The 26631-nt window shown below is 33.8% G+C and overlaps 1 protein-coding gene across 5 annotated transcripts in view; it reads right to left on the reverse strand.

Moving 5' to 3' along the window:
- The window catches only part of SESTD1 (SEC14 and spectrin domain containing 1), a 148753-nt gene that overhangs the window by 53074 nt on the left and 69048 nt on the right, over positions 1-26631 (reverse strand). For all 5 annotated transcript variants that reach the window (XM_045868437.3, XM_045868433.3, XM_054506113.2 and 2 more), the window contains 5 exons: positions 23408-23521; positions 5572-5685; positions 4283-4380; positions 2055-2110; positions 348-559 (listed from right to left, as the gene is read on the reverse strand). In XM_045868437.3, coding sequence (XP_045724393.1) covers positions 348-559; positions 2055-2110; positions 4283-4380; positions 5572-5685; positions 23408-23521 — 594 coding nt within the window. The remainder of the gene's footprint in view (positions 1-347; positions 560-2054; positions 2111-4282; positions 4381-5571; positions 5686-23407; positions 23522-26631) is intronic.

A 26631-nucleotide genomic window follows, 5' to 3' on the forward strand; every position in this document is an offset into this window, starting at 1 on the left:
CAAGTTATTAGAAATTAAGAATAAATCAGTTATTAATAATGAAATTTTATTGCAAGAATACAGAGACCGCAGATGATATTTTCCAGCAACTAGTTACCTTTAAAGTTCATAATGACAGAGTGAGATGAATGCTCAATGTCATCACTGTAGAAATAATCTAGTTTTAATGAAAATACTATTAGTAAAAATGTACATAAAATAGTTTTAGTCTGTTTTGATAGGACTCAGATTCTCTATAGAGTATAATAAGGCTTAGTATAAAATCAGTCACACAGTAGAAATTATTTTTTAAAAACCCTAACATTTAGAATTTTTAAAAGTTAAATATATTCAAATCAGACACCTACCTGCATCACCTTCTGCTGAATCTCCTCTAACTGTGTACGCTTACTACGTTGCCTACAAACTTCCTGGTAGCGAGTATACTGTTCTCGCAGCGAATCTAGTAATTTCATAACCTGTGGCTGGGCCAGCAGTTCATCATCCATAGGAGACCATGAGACCCCTCCATCTGAGCCATTAAATCGACGCTGCTGTAATTCGGACAACAATTCATGCCCTTTACAAATAAAAGATACTTATAATTAATATCCATAAAGAAATACAATTCTTACTTCTCAATCTCAATTTTAGTCCCTTATTTTTAGAACCTATCTGCCTATATGTCTGCCTAACTATCTACTAGGTCATAATTACTGAAATGCAAATTTTTAATATATATATACAAATAAACAGGAAATAGCATATTTCCTATATATGCTACACTAGTTAGTAAATATATGGCATATTTTTTTTTCTATATCTATCTGTCATCACATTCTTGTTATTGGTGGATTCATTATTTAGGAAATTGTGCCAACCAATCCTCTTTCCCTGTAAAGCACAATTACACTCTGGGATTTCTGTCTAGTATGGTACTAACTAGTATGTTCCATTTGATGGTACTAATCAATACTAAGCAGGATGTTGTAGGATTTCAGTATTAACCCATACCCTTAATCATAGCATCTAAAACAAAAGTTGACAGTGTAACAATGTATGATTAAAGGGAGAAAGTTTTATTACTGGTAAGAAATAAAATTTAAATAGTCTCTATTTAAGGAATCTCTACAAAATATTAACTGTGAATCATGAGAGACTACACTAGTCTTAGAACTTCAATTTATTCATATAGCAAACTCATGTAAGAAAATCCATTCATGCATGAGAAATTAAAATTGCAGAATATGCAACATCTAAAACTGGAATTTTAGAAGTGAATAAATCGCAAACTGTTTTTCCAGGATATACTATTCCAATTATTACTTAAGGACCAAAAATATATGCAGATACTTAAATTCTCTTCATCTTTATTCAGAAAAATGTCCTAAAGTTAAATGCTTTCAATATTTAGAAACAGAATTTTTATCATGATTTGAAGGTAATTTCAATTTCTAAAAAATACCCAAAATCGTTCTAAACCTCTCCATTTGTTTACTCTCTTTTTATCCCTATTCTAAGAGTCAACAGCATCTAAAAAAAGAACTTAGTGGCATATAAAGTTAATTTCAAAATACAATTAAAAAGCTTCTTAATTCAAGGGCTTCAGTAGCTTCCAAATGTTAAATATAACCATGGAATTAAATTTTAAACCTACAGCAAGCCATATTTTTACTGATAGTCCACTGTACCTGCTCACCATGTAGGAATTCATAGATTACAATTATTTCTTTGTTCTCTTAAGGAAGTAAGATCAATATCATTCAAAACAGTACAATGGAATCAATACAATGAAGATATTCAGAATTCTTCGAATTGAAACAAATACAAGTATTTCAAGGGAGAAATAATTTAACAGTTTATCATTATTAATACTTCCCCAAAATACTGTAAAGTATTTTTAAAGTATACTGTAACCTAACACACTGTTAGGTTAAACCAAAGACCAATTTTAAAATTCCCCTTGAGTTTCTACCACATAATACATGTTTAATCAATTTTTATTTCATGAACCAATCAATATATGATTGGTTTATTGGATTATTATCAGCGATAAACACTTTTTTTTATCTTACCTGTCTGAAGAACTGTTTCAGGATCAACTGATGGAAGAAAGTTTAAATCCACAGACCTGGCAAACACAACAAGAATAATTTTTAAAAACTGTATTTTTATCTATACAAAGAAAATCCTTTATGTATGTGCATCAAAACAGGAGCATATGGTGTGGAAATCTGAAGCACACTATTCTACCAGGCTAATGCCCTTAAGCATTAAGAAACCAATTAGAGATAATTAAACACTAGTAGCCAAAAAAAAAAAAAAAAAAAATCTATGGGAAAATCACATAGTTTATTACTATAGTATTATTTCAACTATATCGAAGGAATCCATTTTAGTATTTTCCCACTGCATATTTATTCCAAAATGAAATGTGTAACTATATAATAACGCAGAAATGTTAACATTAAAAATGCATGGAGCCATCCTCCAATTAAGCGTTACTTATCTACAGCAACCTTGAGAGCTACAAATAGTCTCTGATATTCATGTGCATGTGCATCCCTAAGCAGTTGTACTCTCCTCCCTGAACTAATTGTGTTTCATTTGCAGTTGGACCATGCTCTGTATTTTTTTAAACACATATGGGAAGTAGAAGATGAAGGAAAGACAGAGCACATGGCAAATCAAAGCCTAGGACCTTGCTGCTGTAATTGACCGGTCCTGCTCTAAATCTTTCACTTTTGTCGATTCATCTGGGCCCTCGCCTCTTATGTAGCCTGGATGCTTCTGGAGTAATGACATTAAAAAGGTGATGAAAATTTCAAGTGGAGGGACTTTATTATCTGGGATTTAAAAGAGACTAAGTAATAACACTTGAGTTCCTTGGGGAGGAACTGGCAAATACAAGATTTTATTTGATACTTCATGTAGTCATGCAAACCAGCATTTCCCAAAGTGTTTCCCAAAACACTGAACAAGATATTATTAGATGGAGAAAAAGGGGTCCCGTCAGCATGTAAGTACAGGAAACATGTTTCTTTACTGCAATGCTTTCTCAGACCTGTAATCTGTAACAGTCATTCTCAGAGAGGGAAACCTGGTAAACACCATTAAGCTGTGACCATGAACTAATTTTCTACAGGGACCCTCTGAGGATGTCTTTCCTGAGGAAAATGACTTTAAGAAGCATCAAACTTACTCTGCTGGGCTACTCAGAAAGCAAGAGGTTTGGCTAATTTTTGTCAACCAACTTGTGTGACGTTTTCAATTCTTAAACTATAGCATAGAGTGTATGAGTTATCTATACACACATTTACGTGCATGTCAAAATTTTACATTTTATATTTTTATATGGTATCTACAGGACAGTAATGTTCCTAAGTGCTTCCTGTGACTGTAACTTGATTTTCATTCAAACCATTTGTTTTCACATTTTCACTTTGCTTTAATCAAGATTTGGTGTTAAACCTGACCTTTTCATATCCCTCTTACCTTATTATAAACTGGTATGTGACTATATTTGTATTCAAGGAATAACAAGATGCATTTTATCAAGGTCCCATTATATTTTTAAGGTTCGATTCAAAAGACATAAGCAAGGATGAGTGTTGATCCTTTCAAATTTCCTAATGAAAAATTACTGTTCTAGTAACCACTTTGTTGAGAGACCAGAAAGGATTAATTTGCTTCCTAAGGAGCTTTTAACCTGGGGAGAGGGATTTGGCTTACCAACAAAAAACTGAAAACTGTTAAGCTTGTAAAGTTCAATGGAATCTGTTAAAATGATACATCTAGATAGTTACATTTAGATAATACAACTGAACAATCACTTCATCCAGTGTCATAAACACTAAATTCTCCAAGCTGAACTCATAGATATCACATATTTTATAAGGACCCAGGAGTTCTGGAAGTTAGGCATTTAAGAGATATTTAAATAAGGTTATAATAATTTTATTTCAAGCTGCAACCTTTTCCATAGTCTTCACAAGCAAAGTAGAACTCTAAAAAGAAAATGGTTTCATTTTGGAAACGTGTTCTTGCAAATGAATTTTTAAGGTAAATGCATTTTATTCATCAAAAAGTCTTTTGTAGAGAAACTTTGATTCAAATCAAGAAATTTTACATGTAAAGCAAATTCTCATGAATTAATAAACAAATTTAATTCAACTTTTGTATGTCAATTTTGACTGGAGAATTGCTTACACCTTACTTCTTTTAGCTTGCATTAATAGAGGTATTCTTCATCAGGTTAATCATAGCTTTGCAAAGGTATAACTCCAAAACACCAGCCACCTACCTTTCTTTCTCTTGCTGATTGCCTTTATCACTTCCATTGTTAATCAAAGCAAGTTCATCTAGTAATGATGTAGATTCTTTTGTAAACTTCTCAAAAACCTACAATATGAGATTTTGTTAACATATTAAGAATAATCTTAAAAGTTAATGTTTACATAAGGATTTTCAGTTAAGTAGAATACAGTTAGCCAGGCAGAATTCCTTTTCCTCTCTTGATGTCACTTACTACAATTCAACCACCAGTGCACAACAACTTAAAGGACAGAAGACAAAACCCCCCTTCCAGAACAATGAATAGTTTCAATGGATAAGAAATTTTTAAAATTTAAATAGAATAAGAAATTATTTTTATTCCTCAGACAAGTTTATTTTTATTTCTGTGTTTTGTGAAGAAACATCTGCACTAGTAACAGTTTAAACTACATGAACATGATTTAGACCAGTATTAATCTTCTAATTCCCGTTATAGAACATTTCTTTATGTTTTTCTATCACTAATGCACACTGGTTGCATATACTGAAGAGTTTTATATATAAGCATGTAGCATAAAAATAAACTAGTTACAACTTTAACATGGCTTCTTAAAATATTTCTAAAAAGGGATTTGGGCAAGTCTGTTTATAATAAAGGGGACACTCATTTGTCTGATATAACTGTCCAAATATGATGAAAATCGGTTATCCATTCTGAAATACCCAAGTTTATTATTCTTCAATAAAGTTAAGCTTATACAGTTGACTCTTGAACATGTTTTTGGGAAGTCAAAAGTTATATACAGATTTTCAACTCTGGGGACGGTTAGTGCCCCCAACTCCCATGTCATTCAAAGAATAACTGTAATCTAAGCGGAGTTAATAGAAGTTGTTCTTTTAGTCCCCAGTAGTTCGATTAAACAATGCCATAGCATGCAGAGGAGTTGACTTCAGTCTGGCCAGAGATACATTTTCAGAAATGAAAACCTTAACCTGTCAAACTGCTCTTCAACTCAAACTGATGTTTAAATATCCTCTCTGAAAATGGTACATCAACTAGATTATGCTACTCTGTCATTCAACTAAAATATTCACAATTTTGACTAGAAATACTGCTACAAATGACAATAGCAAAAGCAAGCACTTACGAGTCTGACTGCAGAGTATTTGCCTTCAAGCATTATGCTATCATGTGGTATGCACTATATTTTATTTTTGTAACAAAGAACAATCTACATGTTAATTAAAATGATAAAGTTACCAAAATATGTCTTATTTGTATGAAATAACATTTTTATCTCACTGTAATATACCAACCAGTCTCTTATTTAACCAGTCCATGTGATCATAGGTGAGACTCCCACCAAAATCTTCTGTTAACTGGCATGGTTCTATATAACGAGTCAATTTATTGGCAGACACTAAAATAACCTATAAAAGTAAAAAGAAAAGAATCATTTAGTAAGCCAATGTTAATGGCCATGAAAGCAATAAGGAGGTAAAATCAGGTTAAAATATGCAATACTGTTTCCAAAATGATGGTATATTATCATGTATTTAATTAATACAAGATTTAATACATTAATGGAAGCATTTAAAATCAATTCAAAAATTGTGGATATCTGCTAATAAGCTATTATAAACCATATATAATACCACATTTTAAAAAATGAGACACAGCTGAGATGAAATATTTTCAAAATTTTATCAATATTAATAACTTCTTGATAATAAAAATCAATTACTTTGATACAATGTATTCAGCAAAAAAATTAGCCTTAAAATTAGCTAATTATAATAAGATGATAAGCACAAATAATAATAAATCTGGCAATCAAAAAAGTATACACTTTAAAGTTTCTATAAAATTTGATTATGTATTAACAAAACATGTCCTGTAATAGTGGAGTAAAACTCAGGATAACATATACTAATATTTAATTTGAAAATCAGAACTAAAAAGCAGGGAGGTCAGAGAATTCATAAACTTGAAATTCACATATTAAGGTGATAATCTCTTAACACTGAACTTTAAAATATTTTAAGTACAAATTATAGAATGACCTAACAGATCACTGTGCACTAAATAAAATTTCAATGAGGATATACAGGAATATAAAAGAAAATATATGCGTGAGAGAAAGATATTCAAATGGAAATGTTAATGCAAAAATGATACATGGACATTTTAATTCCCCCCCACCCAAAATGTGCTAGTAAAACAACATGTTTAATGTGTCCGGCTGGAAAGAGCACCATTCACATCCTAACAATAACAAAAGCCAGATAATCTATAAAATTTTAACTTCTGTGGAACTTTCTCTGAGAGCCAAGGTCACAGAAAAATCACCTACTCTGAAAACAAAGAAAAGACAGCACCATAGAGAGAATGCTGGAAGGGAAGCCTACAAAGTGGCATGTGCAAAGTTTTGGGGGATGATGGAATTCTTTGGTATCATGACTATGAGGAAGGATTTATATCTATATATGTTGGTCAAATCTCATAACTGCATGTACAATACTGGTCAATAAATCTCACTTTTTAAAAATTTTAAGAAAAAAGACAACAACAAAAACAACATAAAGACTTGTGGGCAAACTACTAGAGAAAGAAGGAAAAGAAAAATTCAGAAACATTCCCATATGCAAAACTGGGTACATCCATACCATATATGAAGTTATAATATAAACACTAAATGAGGGGAAATTACCAAAACTGCAAACTGCTTTGCTAAAGGGGGAAGGATAAATCATCTTAGTAAGATACCAAAAACATGGTATCAAAAGTTCATAAAACTATCAGTGAAAAATGGATCCATCATAATAATTAAACTGTATAACAAACTGCTATTGATAATAATACATTAAGTCCAAACTAAAAGCCTTAAACATTTATATTAGAAAAGAAAGGGTAATGAATAATGAAATAAGTGACCTACTTAAGAAGCTGGGGTCAGGGAATAGTGGGAGAACAACAGAATAAATCCAAAGAAAATAGAAGGAAGAAGGTGAAAAAATAAGAAATAAAGCCAAAAGTTTTCCCCAAAAAAACTAAAATAAAATGGACAAATTTCTGAGACGATAAAGAAAAGCACAAATAAATAACAATAAGAGTGAAAAGAACACAGCTACATTGACAGCAGTGGTTTAAAAGATAATACAGACACAGAAAAATCTTGTGTCAATAACTATGCAAATTTAGAAGAAATGGACAAATTCCTATAAGAAATCATTTATCAAAATTGGCATAAGAAAAAACAAAACACTTATACCAATGAAGTAATCACTAGACTCCATTTTCAGTAATCATACCCTTAGTGATAATTTAGTATTGTTATTCTGAGATCATTTGATGAGGAAGAAAGCAAATAATTAATATAAGACATTCTAATTCTGCCATTCCTGAGATCCCTGAGAAATGGAATTCTTGAGAAGGAAGATGTAGCAGGGGAAAAGTTACCCTTATGCTCTTCAATTTGAGTTGGAAGTATCCATTTAAACTCATGATGTATTTCATCTTAAATAAAAATACACACACTATTCTCATACACAAATCTAGTTCTCAACATTGACAAGTTTAGAAAGGATGACCAGTTCTGTAGAAATGGCACACCTCTAGCATCCAGACTGTTACCTCCAAATACCATTTCCCTCTAAAGGGAATCAAGGCTCTTTGGAGAAATGGCCAATTCCAGATCTTGGGGCTAGAAACATTCATGATGAGCTTAGACCATCTTCTCACCCAGGTATCAACAGAGGTATCAAAGACTACTTGGGTTGTGCCAAAAAGCTTGAAAAGGCTTCCAATGGCCGAAGATGGAAAAATTTGCCTATCAATAAAAATAATAAATGCCGTATTTTGAAACATTAAGTATGTTGAATTCAATGAGCTCATACTGATACAAAAGAAATGATCATCACTGGACTATCCTGGGGAATAAATTTACTTTATTGAAAGCTAGCAAATGCAAGGAAATAGGCATTTATCTCACCTTTCATATACAAACTGTACCACTGGGTAAACAAACAATGAAGGTAAGTTTCTCATTATTGATGTGTTCCAGCTAGTGAATGAAAAAAGAATAGAACTAAAACATTATCATTTTAAATCTTTATTAAATCCAGGCACTAAACATAAAGGGCCACCAGCATCACAAAAAAGATAACCATTATGAGTTTCATGATCAAGGAACACATTACCACTAATGAATGACCTTGGAAAAGAAAATTAAACATGAATCTAATCAATTGTCTAAATCTAACTATCAATTTATAGAAATACAGATTCAAAAAGGCAGCAGAATATGTTAAACTACACCACACAGATGCTTGCTGCAATGAAAAACTGTAAGACAAACAACAACCTGGTCTCTTCAAGAAAAAAAATACATAAGAAAGGAGAAAGAAAAATTAATATTAAAAAGCTTTATTTAATGAATTAAGTATAGAATCCCACAACCAATAATAAGAGAATTACATATCCTTTTTAAGCATGCATTAAATATTTAAAAACTTGACTATGTATCAGGCCATAAAGAAAGCCTTGGTATATTTCAAAGGCACTAACTGAAAATATTCTATCACTACAATGAATTTAAGTTAGAAGTAAATAATTAATCAAATCAAATCAAATTAATAAGATTTTAAGACCCTATCTACTTGGAAAAGGATCTCAACCAATCACAATATGTCAATACTACTTGGATCCTGATTCAAATCAATCAATTCATCTGTGTATATGCATAATTTATATATAAATTTATAAATAAGTTTTAAAATATATTATTTATATATTTTATATATGGCTCAATCCTTTTATGATATTTATTAAATAATTATAAATTTGAAACCAACTAGCTCTTTGATATTAAGAGGAATTGTTTCTTTTAAGGGAAACGATACCATAATAATGGTATTGGGTTATACTTTTTTAAAAGAATCTTTATGTTGGGCGCCTGGGTGGCTCAGTTGGTTGGGCGACTGCCTTCGGCTCAGGTCATGATCCTGGAGTCCCTGGATCGAGTCCCGCATCGGGCTCCCTGCTCGGCAGGGAGTCTGCTTCTCCCTCTGACCCTCCCCCATCTCATGTGCTCTCTCTCATTCTCTTTCTCTCTCAAATAAATAAATAAAATCTTAAAAAAAAAAAAAGAATCTTTATGTTTTAGAGACACATAGTAAAATATTTACAAATAAATTCAAATGTCTTCAATTTCCTTCACTATAATAATATCCCCAGTCTTCTTTGAGGTAAATAGATAAAGGTAAGAATGGGGCAGGATGGACCATGGTTTGATAGATGCTGGAATTGGGTATAGGAATGCTTGGAGTTAACTGTAATATTTTGTTTACTTTTTTATGTGTTCATAATTATAATAAAAATACTAAAAACCTAACATATATATATATATATATATAAACTCTTTTAAATGAATCTTTTCAGAAAGAATATGCCCAGCCAGTTTACAAGTGAGTTTTAAAAATCAAAGAACAGATCATTTCAATCTTTTTTTAAGCGATATATATATATATTTTTTTTAAAGATTTTATTTATTTATCTGACAGAGCACAAGCAGGGGCAGCAGCAGAGGGAGAGGGAGAAGCAGACTTCCGTTGAGCAGGGAGCCCAATGTGGGGCTTGATCCCAGGATCCTGGGATCATGACCTGAGCCGAAGGTGGACGCTTAACCAACTGAGCCACTCATGTGCCCCCAGATCATTTCAATCTTAAATAAATGCTTCCAGAGAACAGAAATGCAGAGAACACTCCCAACTCATATTATGAGACTAACACTGATACCCAAGGACAATCTGAGAAAAGAAAAGACCATAAGACTTGCAAATATCAAGTATTAGCCAGTATCAAGCAAGGCTGTGGAGCAGTGAAAATATTAGACACTACAAGTGGATATATAAATTAGAATGCTTTTTTGGAAAGCAGTTTGGCATTATCTTAAAAATCTGAACTGGATAAGCTGCAAACAGAGAAAATCTCATACATGTTTTATCAGGAGACATGTACAAGAATGTTTGTAGCATATCATTCATAATGACAAAAGAATGGAAACCCAAATGTCCATCAACAAGAGAATAAGTGGATTGTTTTTATTCACATAGAAGAATAACTTTCAGCAATGAGAATGAATCAACTACATCTACTGCAAGAATATGCATGAACCTACCTACAATGAGAGAGAAAAAGCAGGTCAGTGAACATTAAAATCATACCATTTTTAAAAAGCTCAAAAACAAGTGAAACTAATACAGTATTTAGTAATAAATTATATCTTTAAATGGCAACTCTAGAGATATAAATATAAAAAATAAAAGATAAACACTCCCTATTTTCTTCCGAAGATTTTGTCTTTCACATTTAAGTTTTTAATACGCACACACACACACACACAATGAGAAAATAAACAAAGGATGGATAAATACAAATAAATGCCTTTATTTCAAGGTATGGCTATTTCGGTTCTTAGGTTGGGTCAGGGGTATCCAAGTGTTTGTTTTAGTATTGTTTTGTATATACACACATTTTTAAGAATATGTACCAAATACTATATTTAAAAACTGAAAACAGAATCAAGAAAGAATCAAGAGAAGGGAACAAGTAACAGCAGGGGCAGGATGAGATCTCAAGCACCAACTCAAGAAAGTAACTTCTCTGAGGCAGCACTCAGGGAGGTTACAGGGAGAACAAAGGAAAATCTAGAGATGGTAGTAACAGAAAAGCTGAGGGGGGTTATATGCCTTTTTTTCCCATGTAAAAAGTAAAAGATACAGAACATCAAATTACATTTTTGGTTAGTTTAGTAACAGCAAACTATATTATGCCTAAATGGCAATTAATGTAATCTCTCGTATGAGTTTAGCATATCTCAATTTCACTGTTTTACTATTTAGATAACAATAAGAGCTAATTAAAATAAACATCTTAACATTTTTTAAAATAAAATAAACATCTTAGAAAAAAAGAACAGAAAAATATTATTCTTTTATTGAAAAACTTGTCACAGACAGCTTAATCCTCTTGTTCCAATGTCGCTTATTTGGACTAGTTCTCAGAGACAGGCATGACGTTAAACTGTCACTGTAAGTGGAGTCAGGCCACAGAACGATCTCATCTGCCAGCAAGTCCTTCTGGGATCTAGGCAGGCACGTCCACACAGTCAGCTCCTAGGGAGAGCCTTTTCCTTTCTCCAAAGTGCCTAGCAATCTATTAACTAGATATACACCAACAGTGAAACAGAAACATGTATTTACTCTATGAGGAAATAAACTACTTTGCTAAATTGAGCACCAATTCACATCTGAAAAGATATTCCCAGAACACTCTGTCCTGAAAAGACAACTGAAGAGAAAACATAATGAATGTAAAATATAATGAATGATGTCTCTGCTCTTCTACTGTGCCTTATTTGGCACAATAGTCTACTTAAGCACTGAAAAATATCTCTTGAAAAATCTATCATGTCCCTTATATTATAATTTAACTTTTAATGATGTGTTATTCATTTGTTCAACATTCATTATTTAATAGGAGTTAAATTCATTTATTAAAAGTATTATTAGTAGAAGCCATGTGTTCTAGTGCTGAGAATAGAAGGATAAATAAGAGATGTTTCTACAAAGGAAATGAGCTTTTTATTTCTGCAGTATTCCAGAGAGAGTTGTGCAATGCTTTCACAAAAAGAAGTAGATTAAAGTTTTCTGGTTTATTTCTACAGCCTTTGTTAAAAATACTCTAAATCTAAATGTTGTCATCCCTTTGATGTAATAGCACAGAGGGACAAAGGTTTTACTACAATATGCCAAATGATTTCCAAATTCCTGTCTTAGGTTAAACACCATTATAATTGAAAGGATACTAAGCTAGGAGCCAATTACTCCAGGTTTGTGCCCTAGCTCTGCCACAAATTCACTGACCTTGTAAGAAGTAACCTAAACGAAATCACTCCAGGCTTATTTCCCCAAACTATCAAAGAAGGCATCTGCATTAAACTATCTATGATGTCTCTTTAAGCTCTTAAGAGGATTCTAATGAGTTGTCATCCTATACATTTAATTTGGGCCATTCTCTCTAATATTATGACTTAATCTTGCCCAATGAAGAGCATTTGTCACTTTTTACACACACTGGTCTCACACACACACAAAAAGTTAAAATAAATATTATAAACAAGAATGTAGAAATATATATTTTATAGTACCTAAATACATTAAAGTCATTGGTAACAGATTTCAAGTTTAATAAGTCAAAGGGAAAATTTTCAATTTTTCAGTTATATGTAGCAAAAGTTTACTTGTATCCGAATATTTCTTTTAAAACCTTTATTCCTAAAATTAACTTAAATGCAAATAGATTTACTCTTTAATGACATAAAATTTACTTATGCAAAACAGACAATAAACAAGGGGATATCATAATTATAGACACCTGCATAAAACTCACTTTATCATTAGAAAATATTTTGTACAATCTATATTATAAAAGTCACTAATGGCTGTTAAAAGTGAAAATAGATCTGCCATGTAGATATATAGGACTGTATCAACACCAAAGGTATCTCAATGCTAAATACCAGTTTGAACAATCAGCAGACTGAAAATCACAACCACTTAAAATTAACAACCTAAGGAACTATCTACTGTGATGAAATATCTGTTTCCACTGAAATAATTTCATCTTTACTTAAGAGGGTGAGGGCTAGGAGAAGTGCAGAGGAAGCTGGCAAAACACCAATAACTGATTTCATTTTGTTAGATAATGTTCAAATAGAATGAAGGAAGAAAAATTAAGAAGAGTTTGCAGCAGTAGGCAAGAATCTTTTTGTATGAAATGCCAAATATCTAAGTATCACCATTTTGAAGTGAGTCAGGAGTGGCATCCATAAAAGGAAAGAAAAGCCCTCCTCCCAGTGCATGCATAGCTTAAGTACACTCTGTTTGCAAAGGTGAATTAAGTATCCACTTGCCTTTGGAAAATGACACTATTTGCCAGAACGCAGTGTATAAATTACAACTGTCTCTAAGATGACAAACCAAGTTTCAATGAACAAACAACTCAACTCCACTCCAGCACCGGCAAGCATCACAGAGAAATGAGATTTCACAAAAAGAGGAAAATCAAATGCACAAGTAAAAGTAAGAAACTGTGTTTTTCTGGGGGTAGAAGGGTGGGGTGTAGGCCTGAAGTAAAATTGGAGTGCAGAGAAAGGAAACTGTAGAGGAGATTTCTGTAAGTTGGAAAAGCACAGAAACAGATTAGAAAGTAAATAACCTACATTAAAAAAAAAAGAGAGAGAAAACGGACACATATCAAAGTCAATGTGGTGAAACAAATTTGGAATCCCACACTAAGTGATTTTCTCTAAACTATTCATTACAGCTTCTCAAGTTACAAGATACTGGTAAGATTTCTAATATGTCCTTTCTATTAAGTTTTGAAAGAGACCACTAAAACAGCCAACCTTTTTAAAAGTTTAAATATGAAGCAATGCAAAATCAGGGTCATTCTATCTTATAGAAAATGTTTTATTTCCTGGCAACAAAGAGCAGAAAAAGAAGAAGAAAAAAAAGATAATCAAATTAAAAAAAAAAAAAAAAGTCCAGTCCTCCCCAAAAGTAATCATCACCAAAATTAAAAGCAAAATTAGAAAATAAAGGTCTTATGTCTAATCCCTTTCACCCTATGATTCTTAATATGAAAACATGCAAATAATGCCATAATTGCTAAATATTCTAAGGAAATATTTTCCAAAACCACAAAGTTGTGAAAATCTTAAGTGACTATTCAATGAGTAAGAAATAACACTGTAAACTAGAGCAAAAACATTCAAAATTACAAAGAATCAAATGTGCATTATTGTATTAGAATATTAATTTAAGGGGCGCCAGGGTGGCTCAGTCATTAAGCATCTGCCTTCGGCTCAGGTCATAATCCCAGGGTCCTGGGATGGAGCCCCGCATATGGCTCCCTGCTTGGTGGGAAGCCTGCTTCTCCCTCTCCCACTCCCCCCTGCTTGTGCTCCCTCTCTCGCTGGGTCTCTCTGTGTCAAATAAATAAATAAAATCTTAAAAAAAAAAAAATCAAACAATCCCTTACCTCGGGAAAAGATGGTACCACAAACTCAAGATTTCATTTCTCAAAAAAAATATTTAAAACAATACATATTCCTAAAGTACTGAGCATTTCTTAAGACTGGCCCACTGGTAATATTTCCCCAAAAGTTACGAAAATCTCATGAACACTGTCCATAGCATTCTATTTTATCCTTTTTCCCAGACTATAATACAGAAGTCGTACATAATGAGCTTGTTTTAAGAAAGGATTTACTAAATTATTAATATTTAAAAATACTGAAGTGAACTTCATTAAACCATTTTAAATAACATATTATATACCAAAGTAAAAAAGACCAATTTTGACTTTTGGCATCTAACAAATGGCATTCATGATCTTTCATTTTAAAATAGTTACAATGGGCGCCTGGGTGGCTCAGTTGGTTAAGCGACTGCCTTCGGCTCAGGTCATGATCCTGGAGTCCCGGGATCGAGTCCCGCATCGGGCTCCCTCCTCAGCAGGGAGTCTGCTTCTCCCTCTGACCCTCCCCCTCTCATGTTCTCTCTATCTCATTCTCTCTCTCAAATAAATAAATAAAATCTTTAAAAAAAAAAAAATCTTAAAAAATAAATAAATAAATAAATAAAATAGTTACGACAGGGACACCTGGATGGCTTAGACATTTAAGCATCTGACCCTTGGTTTCAGCTCAGGTCGTGGTCTCAGGGTCATGAGAACAGGACCCACGTCAGGCTCTGTGCTTGGCACACAGTCTGCTTGAGATTCTTTCACCCTTTTCCCCCTGCTCTCTCTCTCAAATAAATAAATCTTTAAAGCAGTTATGTAAGACAAAGAGTTGAGTCATTTATAAAATTATCTACTTTCATGTTCAATTTTAAGACTACATATTAATTAAGATGAAAAGTGGTATTATATCTTCAGGGGCACCTAGGTGGCTCAGTCAGTTAAGCATCTGCCTTTGGCTCAGGTCATGATCCCAGGGTTCTGGGATCGAGCCCCACGTCAGGCTCCCTGCTTAGCGGGGAGTCTGTTTCTCCCTCTGTCCCTCCCCACTGCTCATTCTCTCCCTCTCTCAAATAAATTAATAAAATCTTGAGGATGGGTTAGCCTGGTGGTGGGTATTGAGGAGGGCACATTCTGCATGGAGCACTGGGTGTTGTGCACAAACAATGAATCATGGAACACTTCATCTAAAACTAATGATGTAATGTATGGGGATTAACATAAGAATAAAATAAAATAAATAAAATAAAAAAATGATGATAAAAAAATCAACTTAGTTTTCATGGGAACAGTTCTGAATTACCCTTGTAATTCACTATTTTATGCAATATTTATCTGAATTATGTCATTAATAAATACAAGTATAAAAAAAAAGAAAGAAAGAAAGAAAGAAAATGATATTAGATCTTCAAAAACAGAGGGGATAATTATTTTCATAACCTAATTTTTGAAATTTCAACTTTTATACTTTAAAAAAATCGGCTGGTTTGGGGCGCCTAGGTGGTTTCAGTAGGTTAAAGCATCCAAATCTTGGTTTTGACTCAGGTTATGATCTCAGGGTTGTGAGATCGAGCCCCACGTTGGGACTCCACGCTGGGCATGAAACCTGCTTAAGATTCTCTCCCCCTCTTCCTCTGCCCCTCTGTGTCCCTCTTTAAAAAAAAAAAAAAAATCAGCTAGTTTATTTTTATAATTTTTACATTTCTTTTTAAGCAACTATAAATGAGAAAAGGTTTGCAAGTCTGGCCTGGTAGACTCTTTGAAAGTATAGAAAATCTTCTATTGTTCATAAATGAAAGTTCAAATATCATTTAATCACACTATATACTACGTTTTTTACCATAATTTTTAGAGTACGAAAGACATCATCATATGCTAAATAATAATTTTGATGAAATGAGATTCATGTGTTAGAAAATCTATCTAAATCTTAGGAATGGGCAGAAGATATTGTTCCTGCATGCAATGCTGGGCCTGTACCTTTGACTTACTTCCCAGAGACTAACCAGGGACAGAGGTCAACTTATAGATTTTGCTCAGAAAAAAATGCAAATAATTTACTGAAACTGATCAATTTCTGTCTAGTGAAATAAAACAACCTCAAACTTTAGAACTTTTGGATCTGAAGGACATTAACCAGTTCTGTATCTAACTTGGCAATCTTATCTGTCTATAAAAATCCTAAATTCCTCAAAAGCTCTTTGAACGGCACCTCACAAATTACTAATAACCTCATTAGATAATGAGCTGCATATGTTTGTGTTTATTTTATATTTACATGAGAGTCATGTTTTTACCTTTATGAAAAGTACACTATAACATATGCTTTATCTATTCAAGATTGTGGTAGAGATCATATTCTGATTCTTACCTAATTTAACTGCTAAATAATTCTGAAGTATTTTTGACTATCCATTTCCATGAATATTCTAATATGTATCGGTACCATTAAATTCTTGAAGAAAAGATTAATCAATTACATTCAAAGTAGCTATCATTTTAAGGAGGAACCTAAACTTCAGATCTACCTCCAAGGAAATCTGAAACCTAGAAAACAAGCACAAAGGGAGCCAGAATAAAACAGTGGAACTATAAAAAGTTAAATAAAAAAGATCACTACCTACATAAAGTTTTTCAAACCTTTGCCAAGTCCTTTCAAAGGAAGTAAAAACCATAAAATTTTTTAACAGTAAATACAACTTTTTTTCTATTTTATATATGTTAGGTTAAGATAAATTAAATGACTAAACCACAATATTTTATTAACTAGCACATACTATTGCTCAGCAAGTTTGAAGAGAAAGATACTTGCCATTTAACCAAAACATTTGTGAAGGTTTTTAGTCTAGAATCTAACTTTCAGAAAGATTTAAAACTTGTTTCTCCTTTATGGTCACTATTCCATCTGTAACTAGAACACTTATCCTTTCCTAATACAACATTCCCAAAGAACCTAACACGGAACCTCTCACTCTGCAGGCACTCAGATGTTTCATATTTCATCTTACTTAATGCTAAGAATGTGGGTGCAAGATGTGAATTAAAAACGCCTATGTATGTCTTTGAGTGCTTACTACAAATTCATGTGTGTATATGTGTTTATATACATATTATTTCAGTGTGTACGTCTGCTTGTTATTTGTCAGCTGGGGAATATTTTTTTCACTAAGGGAAAACAGCTTCCTGCAAAAACTGGGAAGAGTCATAATACATGGAGCCAGAGGCACTGACAGAAGAGCATGAAGGAAGTCTTTGGTCTTGGAGCCTAACATTTGTTAGGCCTCAAAAAACAAAAACAAAAAATAAAAAATAAAAACCAGAATCAAACGCAGTATTAAGAAGAGATAAGAAAACAATTTAGAATGGTGGCTGATTATCATCGCCAGTAAATAACACTTTTACTCTCATGAATGACAATAAAGAATAAGGTAGAGATCCTTTTGATTATTAGTCTCCCAATTTGAGGATAAGATTAATGCCAGTACTACTTCAATTTTATCTTGTCATTTGATAGACTATAGATACTATCATCTAAGCAACAAAAGCTTTCAAAGCCACTAGGTATAATGCTGCTGAAGGACAAAAGTACATGAATCTCTGAACTGCTAAAAGGGAAACTGGACAGGTAGATACCTATTTTCAGTGATAAGACAATACATAAGGAAATATTTAGGTAAGCAACGAGAGAAGAATATTCAATAGCTAATGAAAAACATTAGAGAAGTGAACAGGAAGAAATCATCTAGAAGAAAAAATTCAGAAAAGATGATGAGCAAGGAAATGTGAAATCATGTGGGAAGAACAAGGTGTCATTAAAACTATTATGTGTTTATTTGATGAATGTTGTCGACATCTGGTAATAAATCTTTCTTATGGATAGTTCTATGAAGTAAAACATACTCTTGCTTATAGGAACACCAGTATTTATAACAAAGTTATACTTTAAAAATATTTAGAATATAGGGGTGCCTGGGTGGCTCAGTTGGTTAAGTGTCTGCCTTCAGCTCAGGTCATCATCCCAGGACTCTGGGACAGAGCCCTGTGTTGGGCTTCCTGCTCAGTCTGCTTCTCCCTCTCCCTTTGCCTCCCCCCCAACTCGTGCTCTCTCTCACCTCTCTGTCAAATAAAAAAATTTAAAATAAAAAATAAAAATATTCAGAATATATACCAAAACACAAGCTTAATTACAACAGCTCAAATGATCCAAATAACACCAAGGAAAATAATTTTTAATTAAACAAATATCTACATTGAATTTAATTATATATAGCTCTAAGTATCAAAAATGGCTGTGAACTGCACCTTAAAGTTGAATATGTTTGTCAGTATATTAGCCAGCATTTAAAATTACTTACTCTCATCTCATTAGGATATTAGGCTTTTTAATAAGTGCCTAGCGCTTATTTACTTGGGAAAATACTCTAGCTGAATCTCTTCAATGTCTAAAAGAAAACAATATGGTGATAAAAGAAACTTTCACAGTTGAGTTTTAAAATCAATCTATGACATTAGATCTAAGCGGACAGGAAATCTGTCTTCTATTTTACCCTCTAAGATGCAAGGTGTTTAGTCACTATGTATTCATATAGCATGAAACCCAACAAGGCAAAGCATTTCTAAGCAGATGCCTACGCTTAAAGCAGGATGTGATGTGCTCTTTGTAAAAGGGATCTTTTCTCCTACTGAGTGTTCGCAGCTTTAGTTTCTACACCACTGGCCTCTGCTCACTTTGCTTTCTCTCAGAGCAACACTTCCTGTGTGCCCCTGGCATGAACAGCAGACCTCCCTACCAGTCAGAAGTACTCACTCACCATGGCAACATTCAGGCCTCCTGCTTCGAAACTTTACTCTCTTCCCTCACTATACTTTTGTTTCTCCTCCTTAGGATGCAGTTTCCCATTCAACTATCAGGTAACACCTTTCCTAATGGAACCCAGCAGCCCAGGCTACCCTCCCCTACAATGCTGGCACAGCTTCTCACTAAGTCTACATCACAGTCAAGTCAACCAATGACAGAAGTGTGTAAGATAAAAGCAGGAGGAAAAGTGCAACTTGTTTCTGCTTAGGATGTAGAAGGCTGGAAAGAACAATGCTCCAACCCTTACACCACCACCACCACTAAAATGATGCAAGTTAATCTGAAAAACAACAACTCTTCTGGAACCCATGAGGGTTAATAGGACAACTAACTAACCTGAAATCTAAAGATAGACCAGTGTCTTCAAGAAAAGATGGGGCTGGAGCATTTGCTTACCTGGGGAAAATGCCAGCCATGATACAGGCCAGGTAAGAATTCAGCTAACATTTTTAACGAATTGCTACAGGCCAAATGTGAACTAATTCAAACGTACAGAACCCCTGGGAAGCATGGACACAAGAAGAATTCAGTCACTCACGGGCTCTTCTCCATAGACCTCCTGGGAATCATGAGAAAGACTGGGATAGTAAAGATAAGAAACTTCAAAACAGCCTCTCTCAGAGTACAGGCCTGGGGGAAGCAAACAGCCGCCACTACTGGAAAGGCATGAAGCTGAAGGACGGCCCAGATTCTTGAACTCTGTCTCCTCTAGAGAATAAAAACCTTCATGTCCTGAGGGAAAAGCAGCAAACCCAGATGACCTTAGAGGACAAATACAGCCCCATTGTTGCTAGAGGGAAGGAAAAGAAAAGCCCTCTATCTACTAGAAACAAGAATATATGATGAGCCCAGGCTATCACAGGCCTCCTAAACCTGAGATAGAGGGCCCTATTTCCTAGACCCAGCATCACAAAGCCTGCCTAAGACTGAGGTTGAACCAGAACAACAGAAAATGTCCCTCTGACAAACACTGAATAACAAGGAACAGCAGTCTTTTGCTAATGGAGAGTCAATAGTGGAAAGAGATCTTTTCTGAGGCAAGGTGCAAAGGAAAGACCTATAGTTGAGGGTGGGATAAATATTGAAAAAAAAAAAAAAACAGTCTCTGGCAAGTTAGCACCACCTTCAACATAAGTAGCTCTAGAGGAATCTGAAGCCTGTGGTGCACTGAAGAAAATAACAGCAACAGCAAAAGCCCAAGTCAATTCAACTCCTGGCTAGGCTAATTCTCTTGCTCCACTAAAAGCCTAGCAAAAACCAAGGTGGGCCCATGTGTAGGCACAATACTATTTACCTCAGTCTTTGCTATCCTAAACAGATGTCCAACATGCAACAAAAAATAACAAGGCATGCAAAAACCAAGAAAACAACCCACTGTCAGGAAACAAAGCAAACAATATAACTAGAGTAAGACAGACCCAGAGAGCGAAGTATCAGACAGGGAATTTAAGATAATATAACACATGCTAAAGGTTCTCACGGAAAAACTGCAAGACAACATGCAAGAACAGATGGGGAATTTCAGCAGAGATAGAAACTATAAGGAAGAATCAAATAGAACTGTTACAAATCAGGAATGCAAGCTGGTGCAGCCACTCTGGAGAACAGTATGGAGGTTCCTCAAAAAAGTTGAAAATAGAGCTACCCTATGACCCAGCAACTGCACTACTGGTTATTTACCCCAAAGATACAAATGTAGTAATCCAAAGAGGCACCTGCACCCCAATGTTTATAGCTGTAATGTCCACCATAGCCAAACTATGGCAAGAGCCCAGATGCCCAACGACAGACGAATGGATGAAGAAGATGTGGTAGATATATACAATGAAATATTATGCAGCCATCAAAAAAATGAAACCTTGCCATTTGCAACAACGTGGATGGAACTAGAGGGGATTATGCTAAGCGAAATAAGTCAATCAGAGAAAGACAATTATCATATGATCTCATTGATATGCAGAATTTAAGTAACAAGGAAGAAGATCATAGGGGAAGAGAGGAAAAAATGAAGACGAAACCAGAGAGGGAGATAAACCATAAGAGACTCCTAATCATAGGAAACAAACTGAGGGTTGCTGGAGTGGAGGCGGGTCAGGGGATGAGGAGGGCGGGTGATGGACACTGGGCTATGTGTTGTGGTGAGCGCTGGGTGTTGTGTAAGACTAATGAATCACAGACCTGTACCCTTGAAACAAACATTATATGTTAATTAAAAAAATAAAAAATTAGGGAAAAAAGAAATATTACAAACCAAAAACATGGTAACATAGATGAAGTAAGTCTACAACAAATGGGTCATCAACAAACTCAATAAAGACAAAGAAACAAACAGTAAACTTGAAAATGGATAAACAGAAAATACCCAAACTGAAACACAAAGAGATAAAACACTTAAAAAAAATAAATAAATAAAACAGAACACCAACCCAGAATGGTGAGAAATTTTCAAACGGTCTAACATACATACAATTGGAATTCTAGAAGAAATATAAAAAGAAAATATTTGCAAATATCTAAGAATTTTCCAAAATTGATGGCAGATATCAAACCAGAGATCCAACAAATGCAGAGAACATCAAAGAGAACAAATACCAAATAAAATACATCTAGGCATTATATAATAAAAATGCTGAAAACCCAGAAATAAAGTGAAAATCTTAAATGTGGCCAACAGGGAAAAAAGATATATGGCCCACAGCAGACCAAGGATACAAATAATAGAACTCTCCTCAGAAGCTATAGGAATGACAAGTTAATGGTGTGATATACTTAATGTGCTCAAAGAAATTAATGAAACAAAATTCCATACCCACTGAAAATATGTTTTGAAACCATAATAGAAACAATAGGTTTTTTTCAGAAAAACAAAAGCTAAAAAAATTCAATGCCAACAGACCTGCACTGCAAGATATGTTAAAGAAAGTCCTTCAGGCATTAGGAATATATCAAACAAAAAGATGAATCTCCAAAAAGAAATGAGTAACACCAGAAGTGGCATAAAGAAAGATGAAATTCATTTTTTTATTATTTTAATTGCTGTAAATAAACTATCAATGGCAAAAATAGTAGCCATCTATTGTGTGTTTACAGAATAGTAAAAGTAAAATGTATGACAATAATGGGAAGTACTGGATATGCATTGTTTTAAGTAATTTCTACTACATAGTAAGTGGCATATTATTTGAAGGTAACAGTACACTAATTAAAGATGTATATTGTAAACTTAGGGTGTGTGCACACAAAAAAATTTAATAAGGGATATAAACTACAATGGAGATAAAATGCAATCATAAAAAATAATCCAAAAGAAGGCAAAAAAAAAGAACCAGAAAGTACATGAAATCTAGCAAGATGATAGATTTAATCCACCTGTATCAATAATTGTATTAAATATAAATGGACTTACAAAACACTGCAAAGAACAGATTGTCAGAATGGATATGAAAGCAAGACCTAAGGATACTCTAAGAAATCCACTTTAAATATAAAGAAATAGATAGATAAACAGATGATAGGTAAATAGGTAATATGGAAAAAGATACAACATGCAAACACTAGTCAAGAGAAAGCTGAACTAACTATACTAATGTCAAGCAAGGTATACTTCAGAACCAGATACAGTTCAAGGATAAAAAAAAACTTTTAACAGGTGTGGCAGGAAAAATATGACAGAATTGTTTAAACTTGTATTCCATCTGGGACTTCTTTCTGATCTACAATAAGATGTATTTTTACACAAGACAAATGAAGAGAATAATGTCAATAGGAAAGGATAGATAACTTTTTTTCATGGATCAAAACCAAACCAGATGCTAAAAATAATTATGACATATCACACAAAATAGACTCCAACTTCAAAATGTCCAGGATTTCCCAGTATTAGCTAAATGCCCTCTTGGTAATGCAATACTTTCTTTTTTTAAATAAAAAGTTCTACTTACTCAAAGTTTATAAAGAGTGATACAAATGAAAACAAGAAAGAACTGTGGTCTTTGACAAAGAATCATAATTTATTCCACAAGTATCTGAATGTCAATTACATACTCATCATTGCTTAGGCAGTGACTCATCACTGCATAAGCACAGCTTAGTATCCAACGATGAGCAAACAAAATACCAGCAAAATGCTCTTTTTATTTTTATTTTTTTTGCAAAATGCTATTTTTAAAGATACAACACATTTCTGCTTTTTTATAGAGTGTATTTACCTCAAAGCCAAGTCTATCCTTTTCTTTCCAAAAACAAAAATGTGTTACTTTCTTATCCCAGAATTCATCAGGCTTCACTACACAAACAAGGGACACCTCAGCTGGAACAACATTCTATAAAATACAAAAAAACAATTATAAATTATACATGTAAAGTGAATAATTTATTAAGGTTATAAATTACTAGGTTTTCATGGTTGGGCTGAGTAATTAAGAGACCTTTGGAAAAGAATTAAAATAATAAGAAATACTCCAAACTTCAAAACATACATGGCAATAAAAGAAATACTTGGAAAGACAAGTTGATTCAGAAAAGATTTCAAATATACAATGTAATATATGCAGTACATGTGAATTATTTTTGTGTTTTACTGAATCGCTCTAATAGGGATATATTCAGATTAAACTATAAGACAATTTTTAATTGGCCAACTATTACATTTGGTTTTTCTACTGTATGAAAAAATTTTTTTCTAACACAATCATCTTGGAGAATTTCTTCAAATAATGTAAAATCAATTTTCTCACAAAATAAATTTCTTACTGGCCATTATACAAAGAAGCCCCGATTCTGCTTGATTATTAACTTGAAGAAGAGGACGAGCTTATCTCTGACAAATACAATTTCACATTTACTAGATATGGTTATTCATATTACCTAAAGAAGAATAGAAGTTAACATTTACTGAGTTAATAAAATATTCCATATATTTTATCAGCAAACCCCCTACAGTCTATCTTTAAATTAGATCTTAAACCTATCCATTTCTACCACCCACATTGCTAACATCCCCAAACTAGTCAGCTTTTTAAAATATCCTCTTAACAGGCCTCCCTTCTTTTTTCACATTTTCTTATGCTCACAGTAAAATTCAAACTCCTTACCAAGGCCTAGAAAGCCCTCCAAGCTCAGGCCCCCACTGACCCTCAGACCTCACCTCACACCCCTCCCCTCTCAGCTCACTCCCCTACCACAGCCATACTAAGCTTCAAGCTGTTCCTGGACTATATTAAGTCTGTTTCCACCTGAGGCTTATGCCCTTGATGTTTCCTCTGTGGGGAGTGTTTTTTGCCCTATACACCTAGGAAGAATGCTCCCTCCATTAAGATTCTACTCAAACATTCCCTTTTTAGAGAGACCGTCCCTGACTACCCTATCTAAAGTAGCACCAACTGACTCAGTCTCCTTTTAAGACTGTATTTTTCTTCATAGCATTTATCACTGTCTGTTGTTACATTATTGAGTAATTTGCCTAGTTACTTACTGTCTGACTCCTTAAGTAGAACATTAGCTTCCAAATGGCAATTACCTTATCTATCATGTGACTCCTATATCTCCAGCCTATGACAGTGCCTGGCATATAGAAAACACTCCATAAATATCTGTTCAATAAATGAATTCACATTAACAAGTAGATCTCATTCTCCCAATTTTACAGGAAAGCAAACCGAGTTTCAAAGAACTAAAGAAACTTGCCCAATATAACAGAGTTGTTAACTGATGGTGCTAAAACAGAAACCAGGTCTGACTCTAAAGTTCTACCACACCATTTTAAACGTTCTACACCAGGAATAAGTGAATTCTTTCTGAAGGTGTAGATAATAAATATTTTAGGCTTTGCAGGACATGCAGTCTCTACTGCAACTACTTCAAGTCTGTCATTGCAGTATGAAAGCAGCTATAAAAAATATAAATGAATGCGCACAGTTGAGTTCCAATAAATCTTTATTTACAAACTAGGGGTTAAATACCATTCAAGACCATAAATGGCACAACTGAATACTAATAAATATGGTTATAATTATTATTAATTAGGAGAAAACAGAAATCTTTCAATTTAAGCACATTTTTGGGCACGTAACAAATCTGGTGCCCCCCTGCAATGACCGGGCTATGAATAAGATAAATAAATTCAAAGGTATCAAAAGTTATCCGAGAGGCTGGGAAATTTAGGCTAGATTGAGGTTTATTTATATATTGACTTGTGGAAGACTATAACTTCAAAATCACTGAATATTGAAGTTGTGAGAAACAAGAAAAGCCAAACCACTCATTTTAGAGAATATTAGTTACAAACAAAGCCACCACTAAGCTCTGGGATCCCAAATACTAGTACCTTTTGAAATAAAAGCAATGAATGAGTTTTTATGTCAAAACTGTTTGACTAGGAGTAAACAAAAGGCCATTGCAACTTCTGAAAAATTAACTTATTTAATAAATCCAAAAGTTGTTAAAATACCTATCAGAAAAGAAATCACAAGAGGGGATTAAATCATCCACTGACTGTTCTTCAAAACTGCCACTGATCAAAGTCCAGTTCATACAGCAAGTCCCAAACAGGTCATCTGTGACACAGTTGAATGACAGGATGAAAGGAAGAACACAAGGTCATAATTAATGGAGTTCTCACCTAATAGTTATTTTAACAACTTTTACCAAGAAGAGTTCATCTTCAGGGTTGGGATATAAAAGTGCTAGCAATATATCTGACAGAAAAAGTGATGGGATACCAATCTGTGCTCCCTTAAAAAACTGATATCCTTTCCAATCCAAAGGAGTGATTCTAATGATAAAGGTTTAGGCCACACATTTAAGAAGGAGGTAATGGGTGGATAATTTGGGGACCACCTCCAAACTCCCATTGGTAAATATACCCTTTGTAAAAGATAAAGCCAAGACTTGGGGGTTAGGCCATGTTAAGTTCCAACTGCAGCTCTTTCCCTTGTTCATTACAACAACCTGGTTAAGTTATTTAAAATCTTTGAGCCTCGGGGTGCCTGGGTGGCTCAGTCAGTTAAGCATCTGCCTTTGGCTCAGGTCATGATCTCAGGGTCCTGGGATCCAGCCCCGCATCAGGCTCCCTGCTCAGTGGGGAGTCTGCTTCTCCCTCTCTCTGCTCATGATTTTTCTCTCTCTCTCAAATAAACAAAATCTTTTTTAAAAAATTAATTAATTAAATCTTTGAGCTTCAGCTGATCTTTTGGGATAATAGAACCTGCTTCCCAAGTTCGTGAGGATAAAATTAAATGAGATTAATTTATAGGAAGTTTAGTACACTACCCAAACCATATTAAGCACTAAAATTACTAGTTCGCATCCCCCAAATCCCTTTTTCCTAATAATCCCAAATAAAAAATAAAACATTAAGAATCATTCTTCTTGGGGCACCTGGGTGGCACAGTGGTTAAGTGTCTGCCTTCTGCTCAGGTCATGATCCCAGAGT

The sequence above is a fragment of the Mirounga angustirostris genome, unplaced genomic scaffold, assembly GCF_029215605.1.
Source record: "Mirounga angustirostris isolate CCGP_5_RB_7025 unplaced genomic scaffold, mMirAng1.0.hap1 SCAF_3, whole genome shotgun sequence".
NCBI classification, from domain to species: Eukaryota; Metazoa; Chordata; class Mammalia; order Carnivora; family Phocidae; genus Mirounga; species Mirounga angustirostris.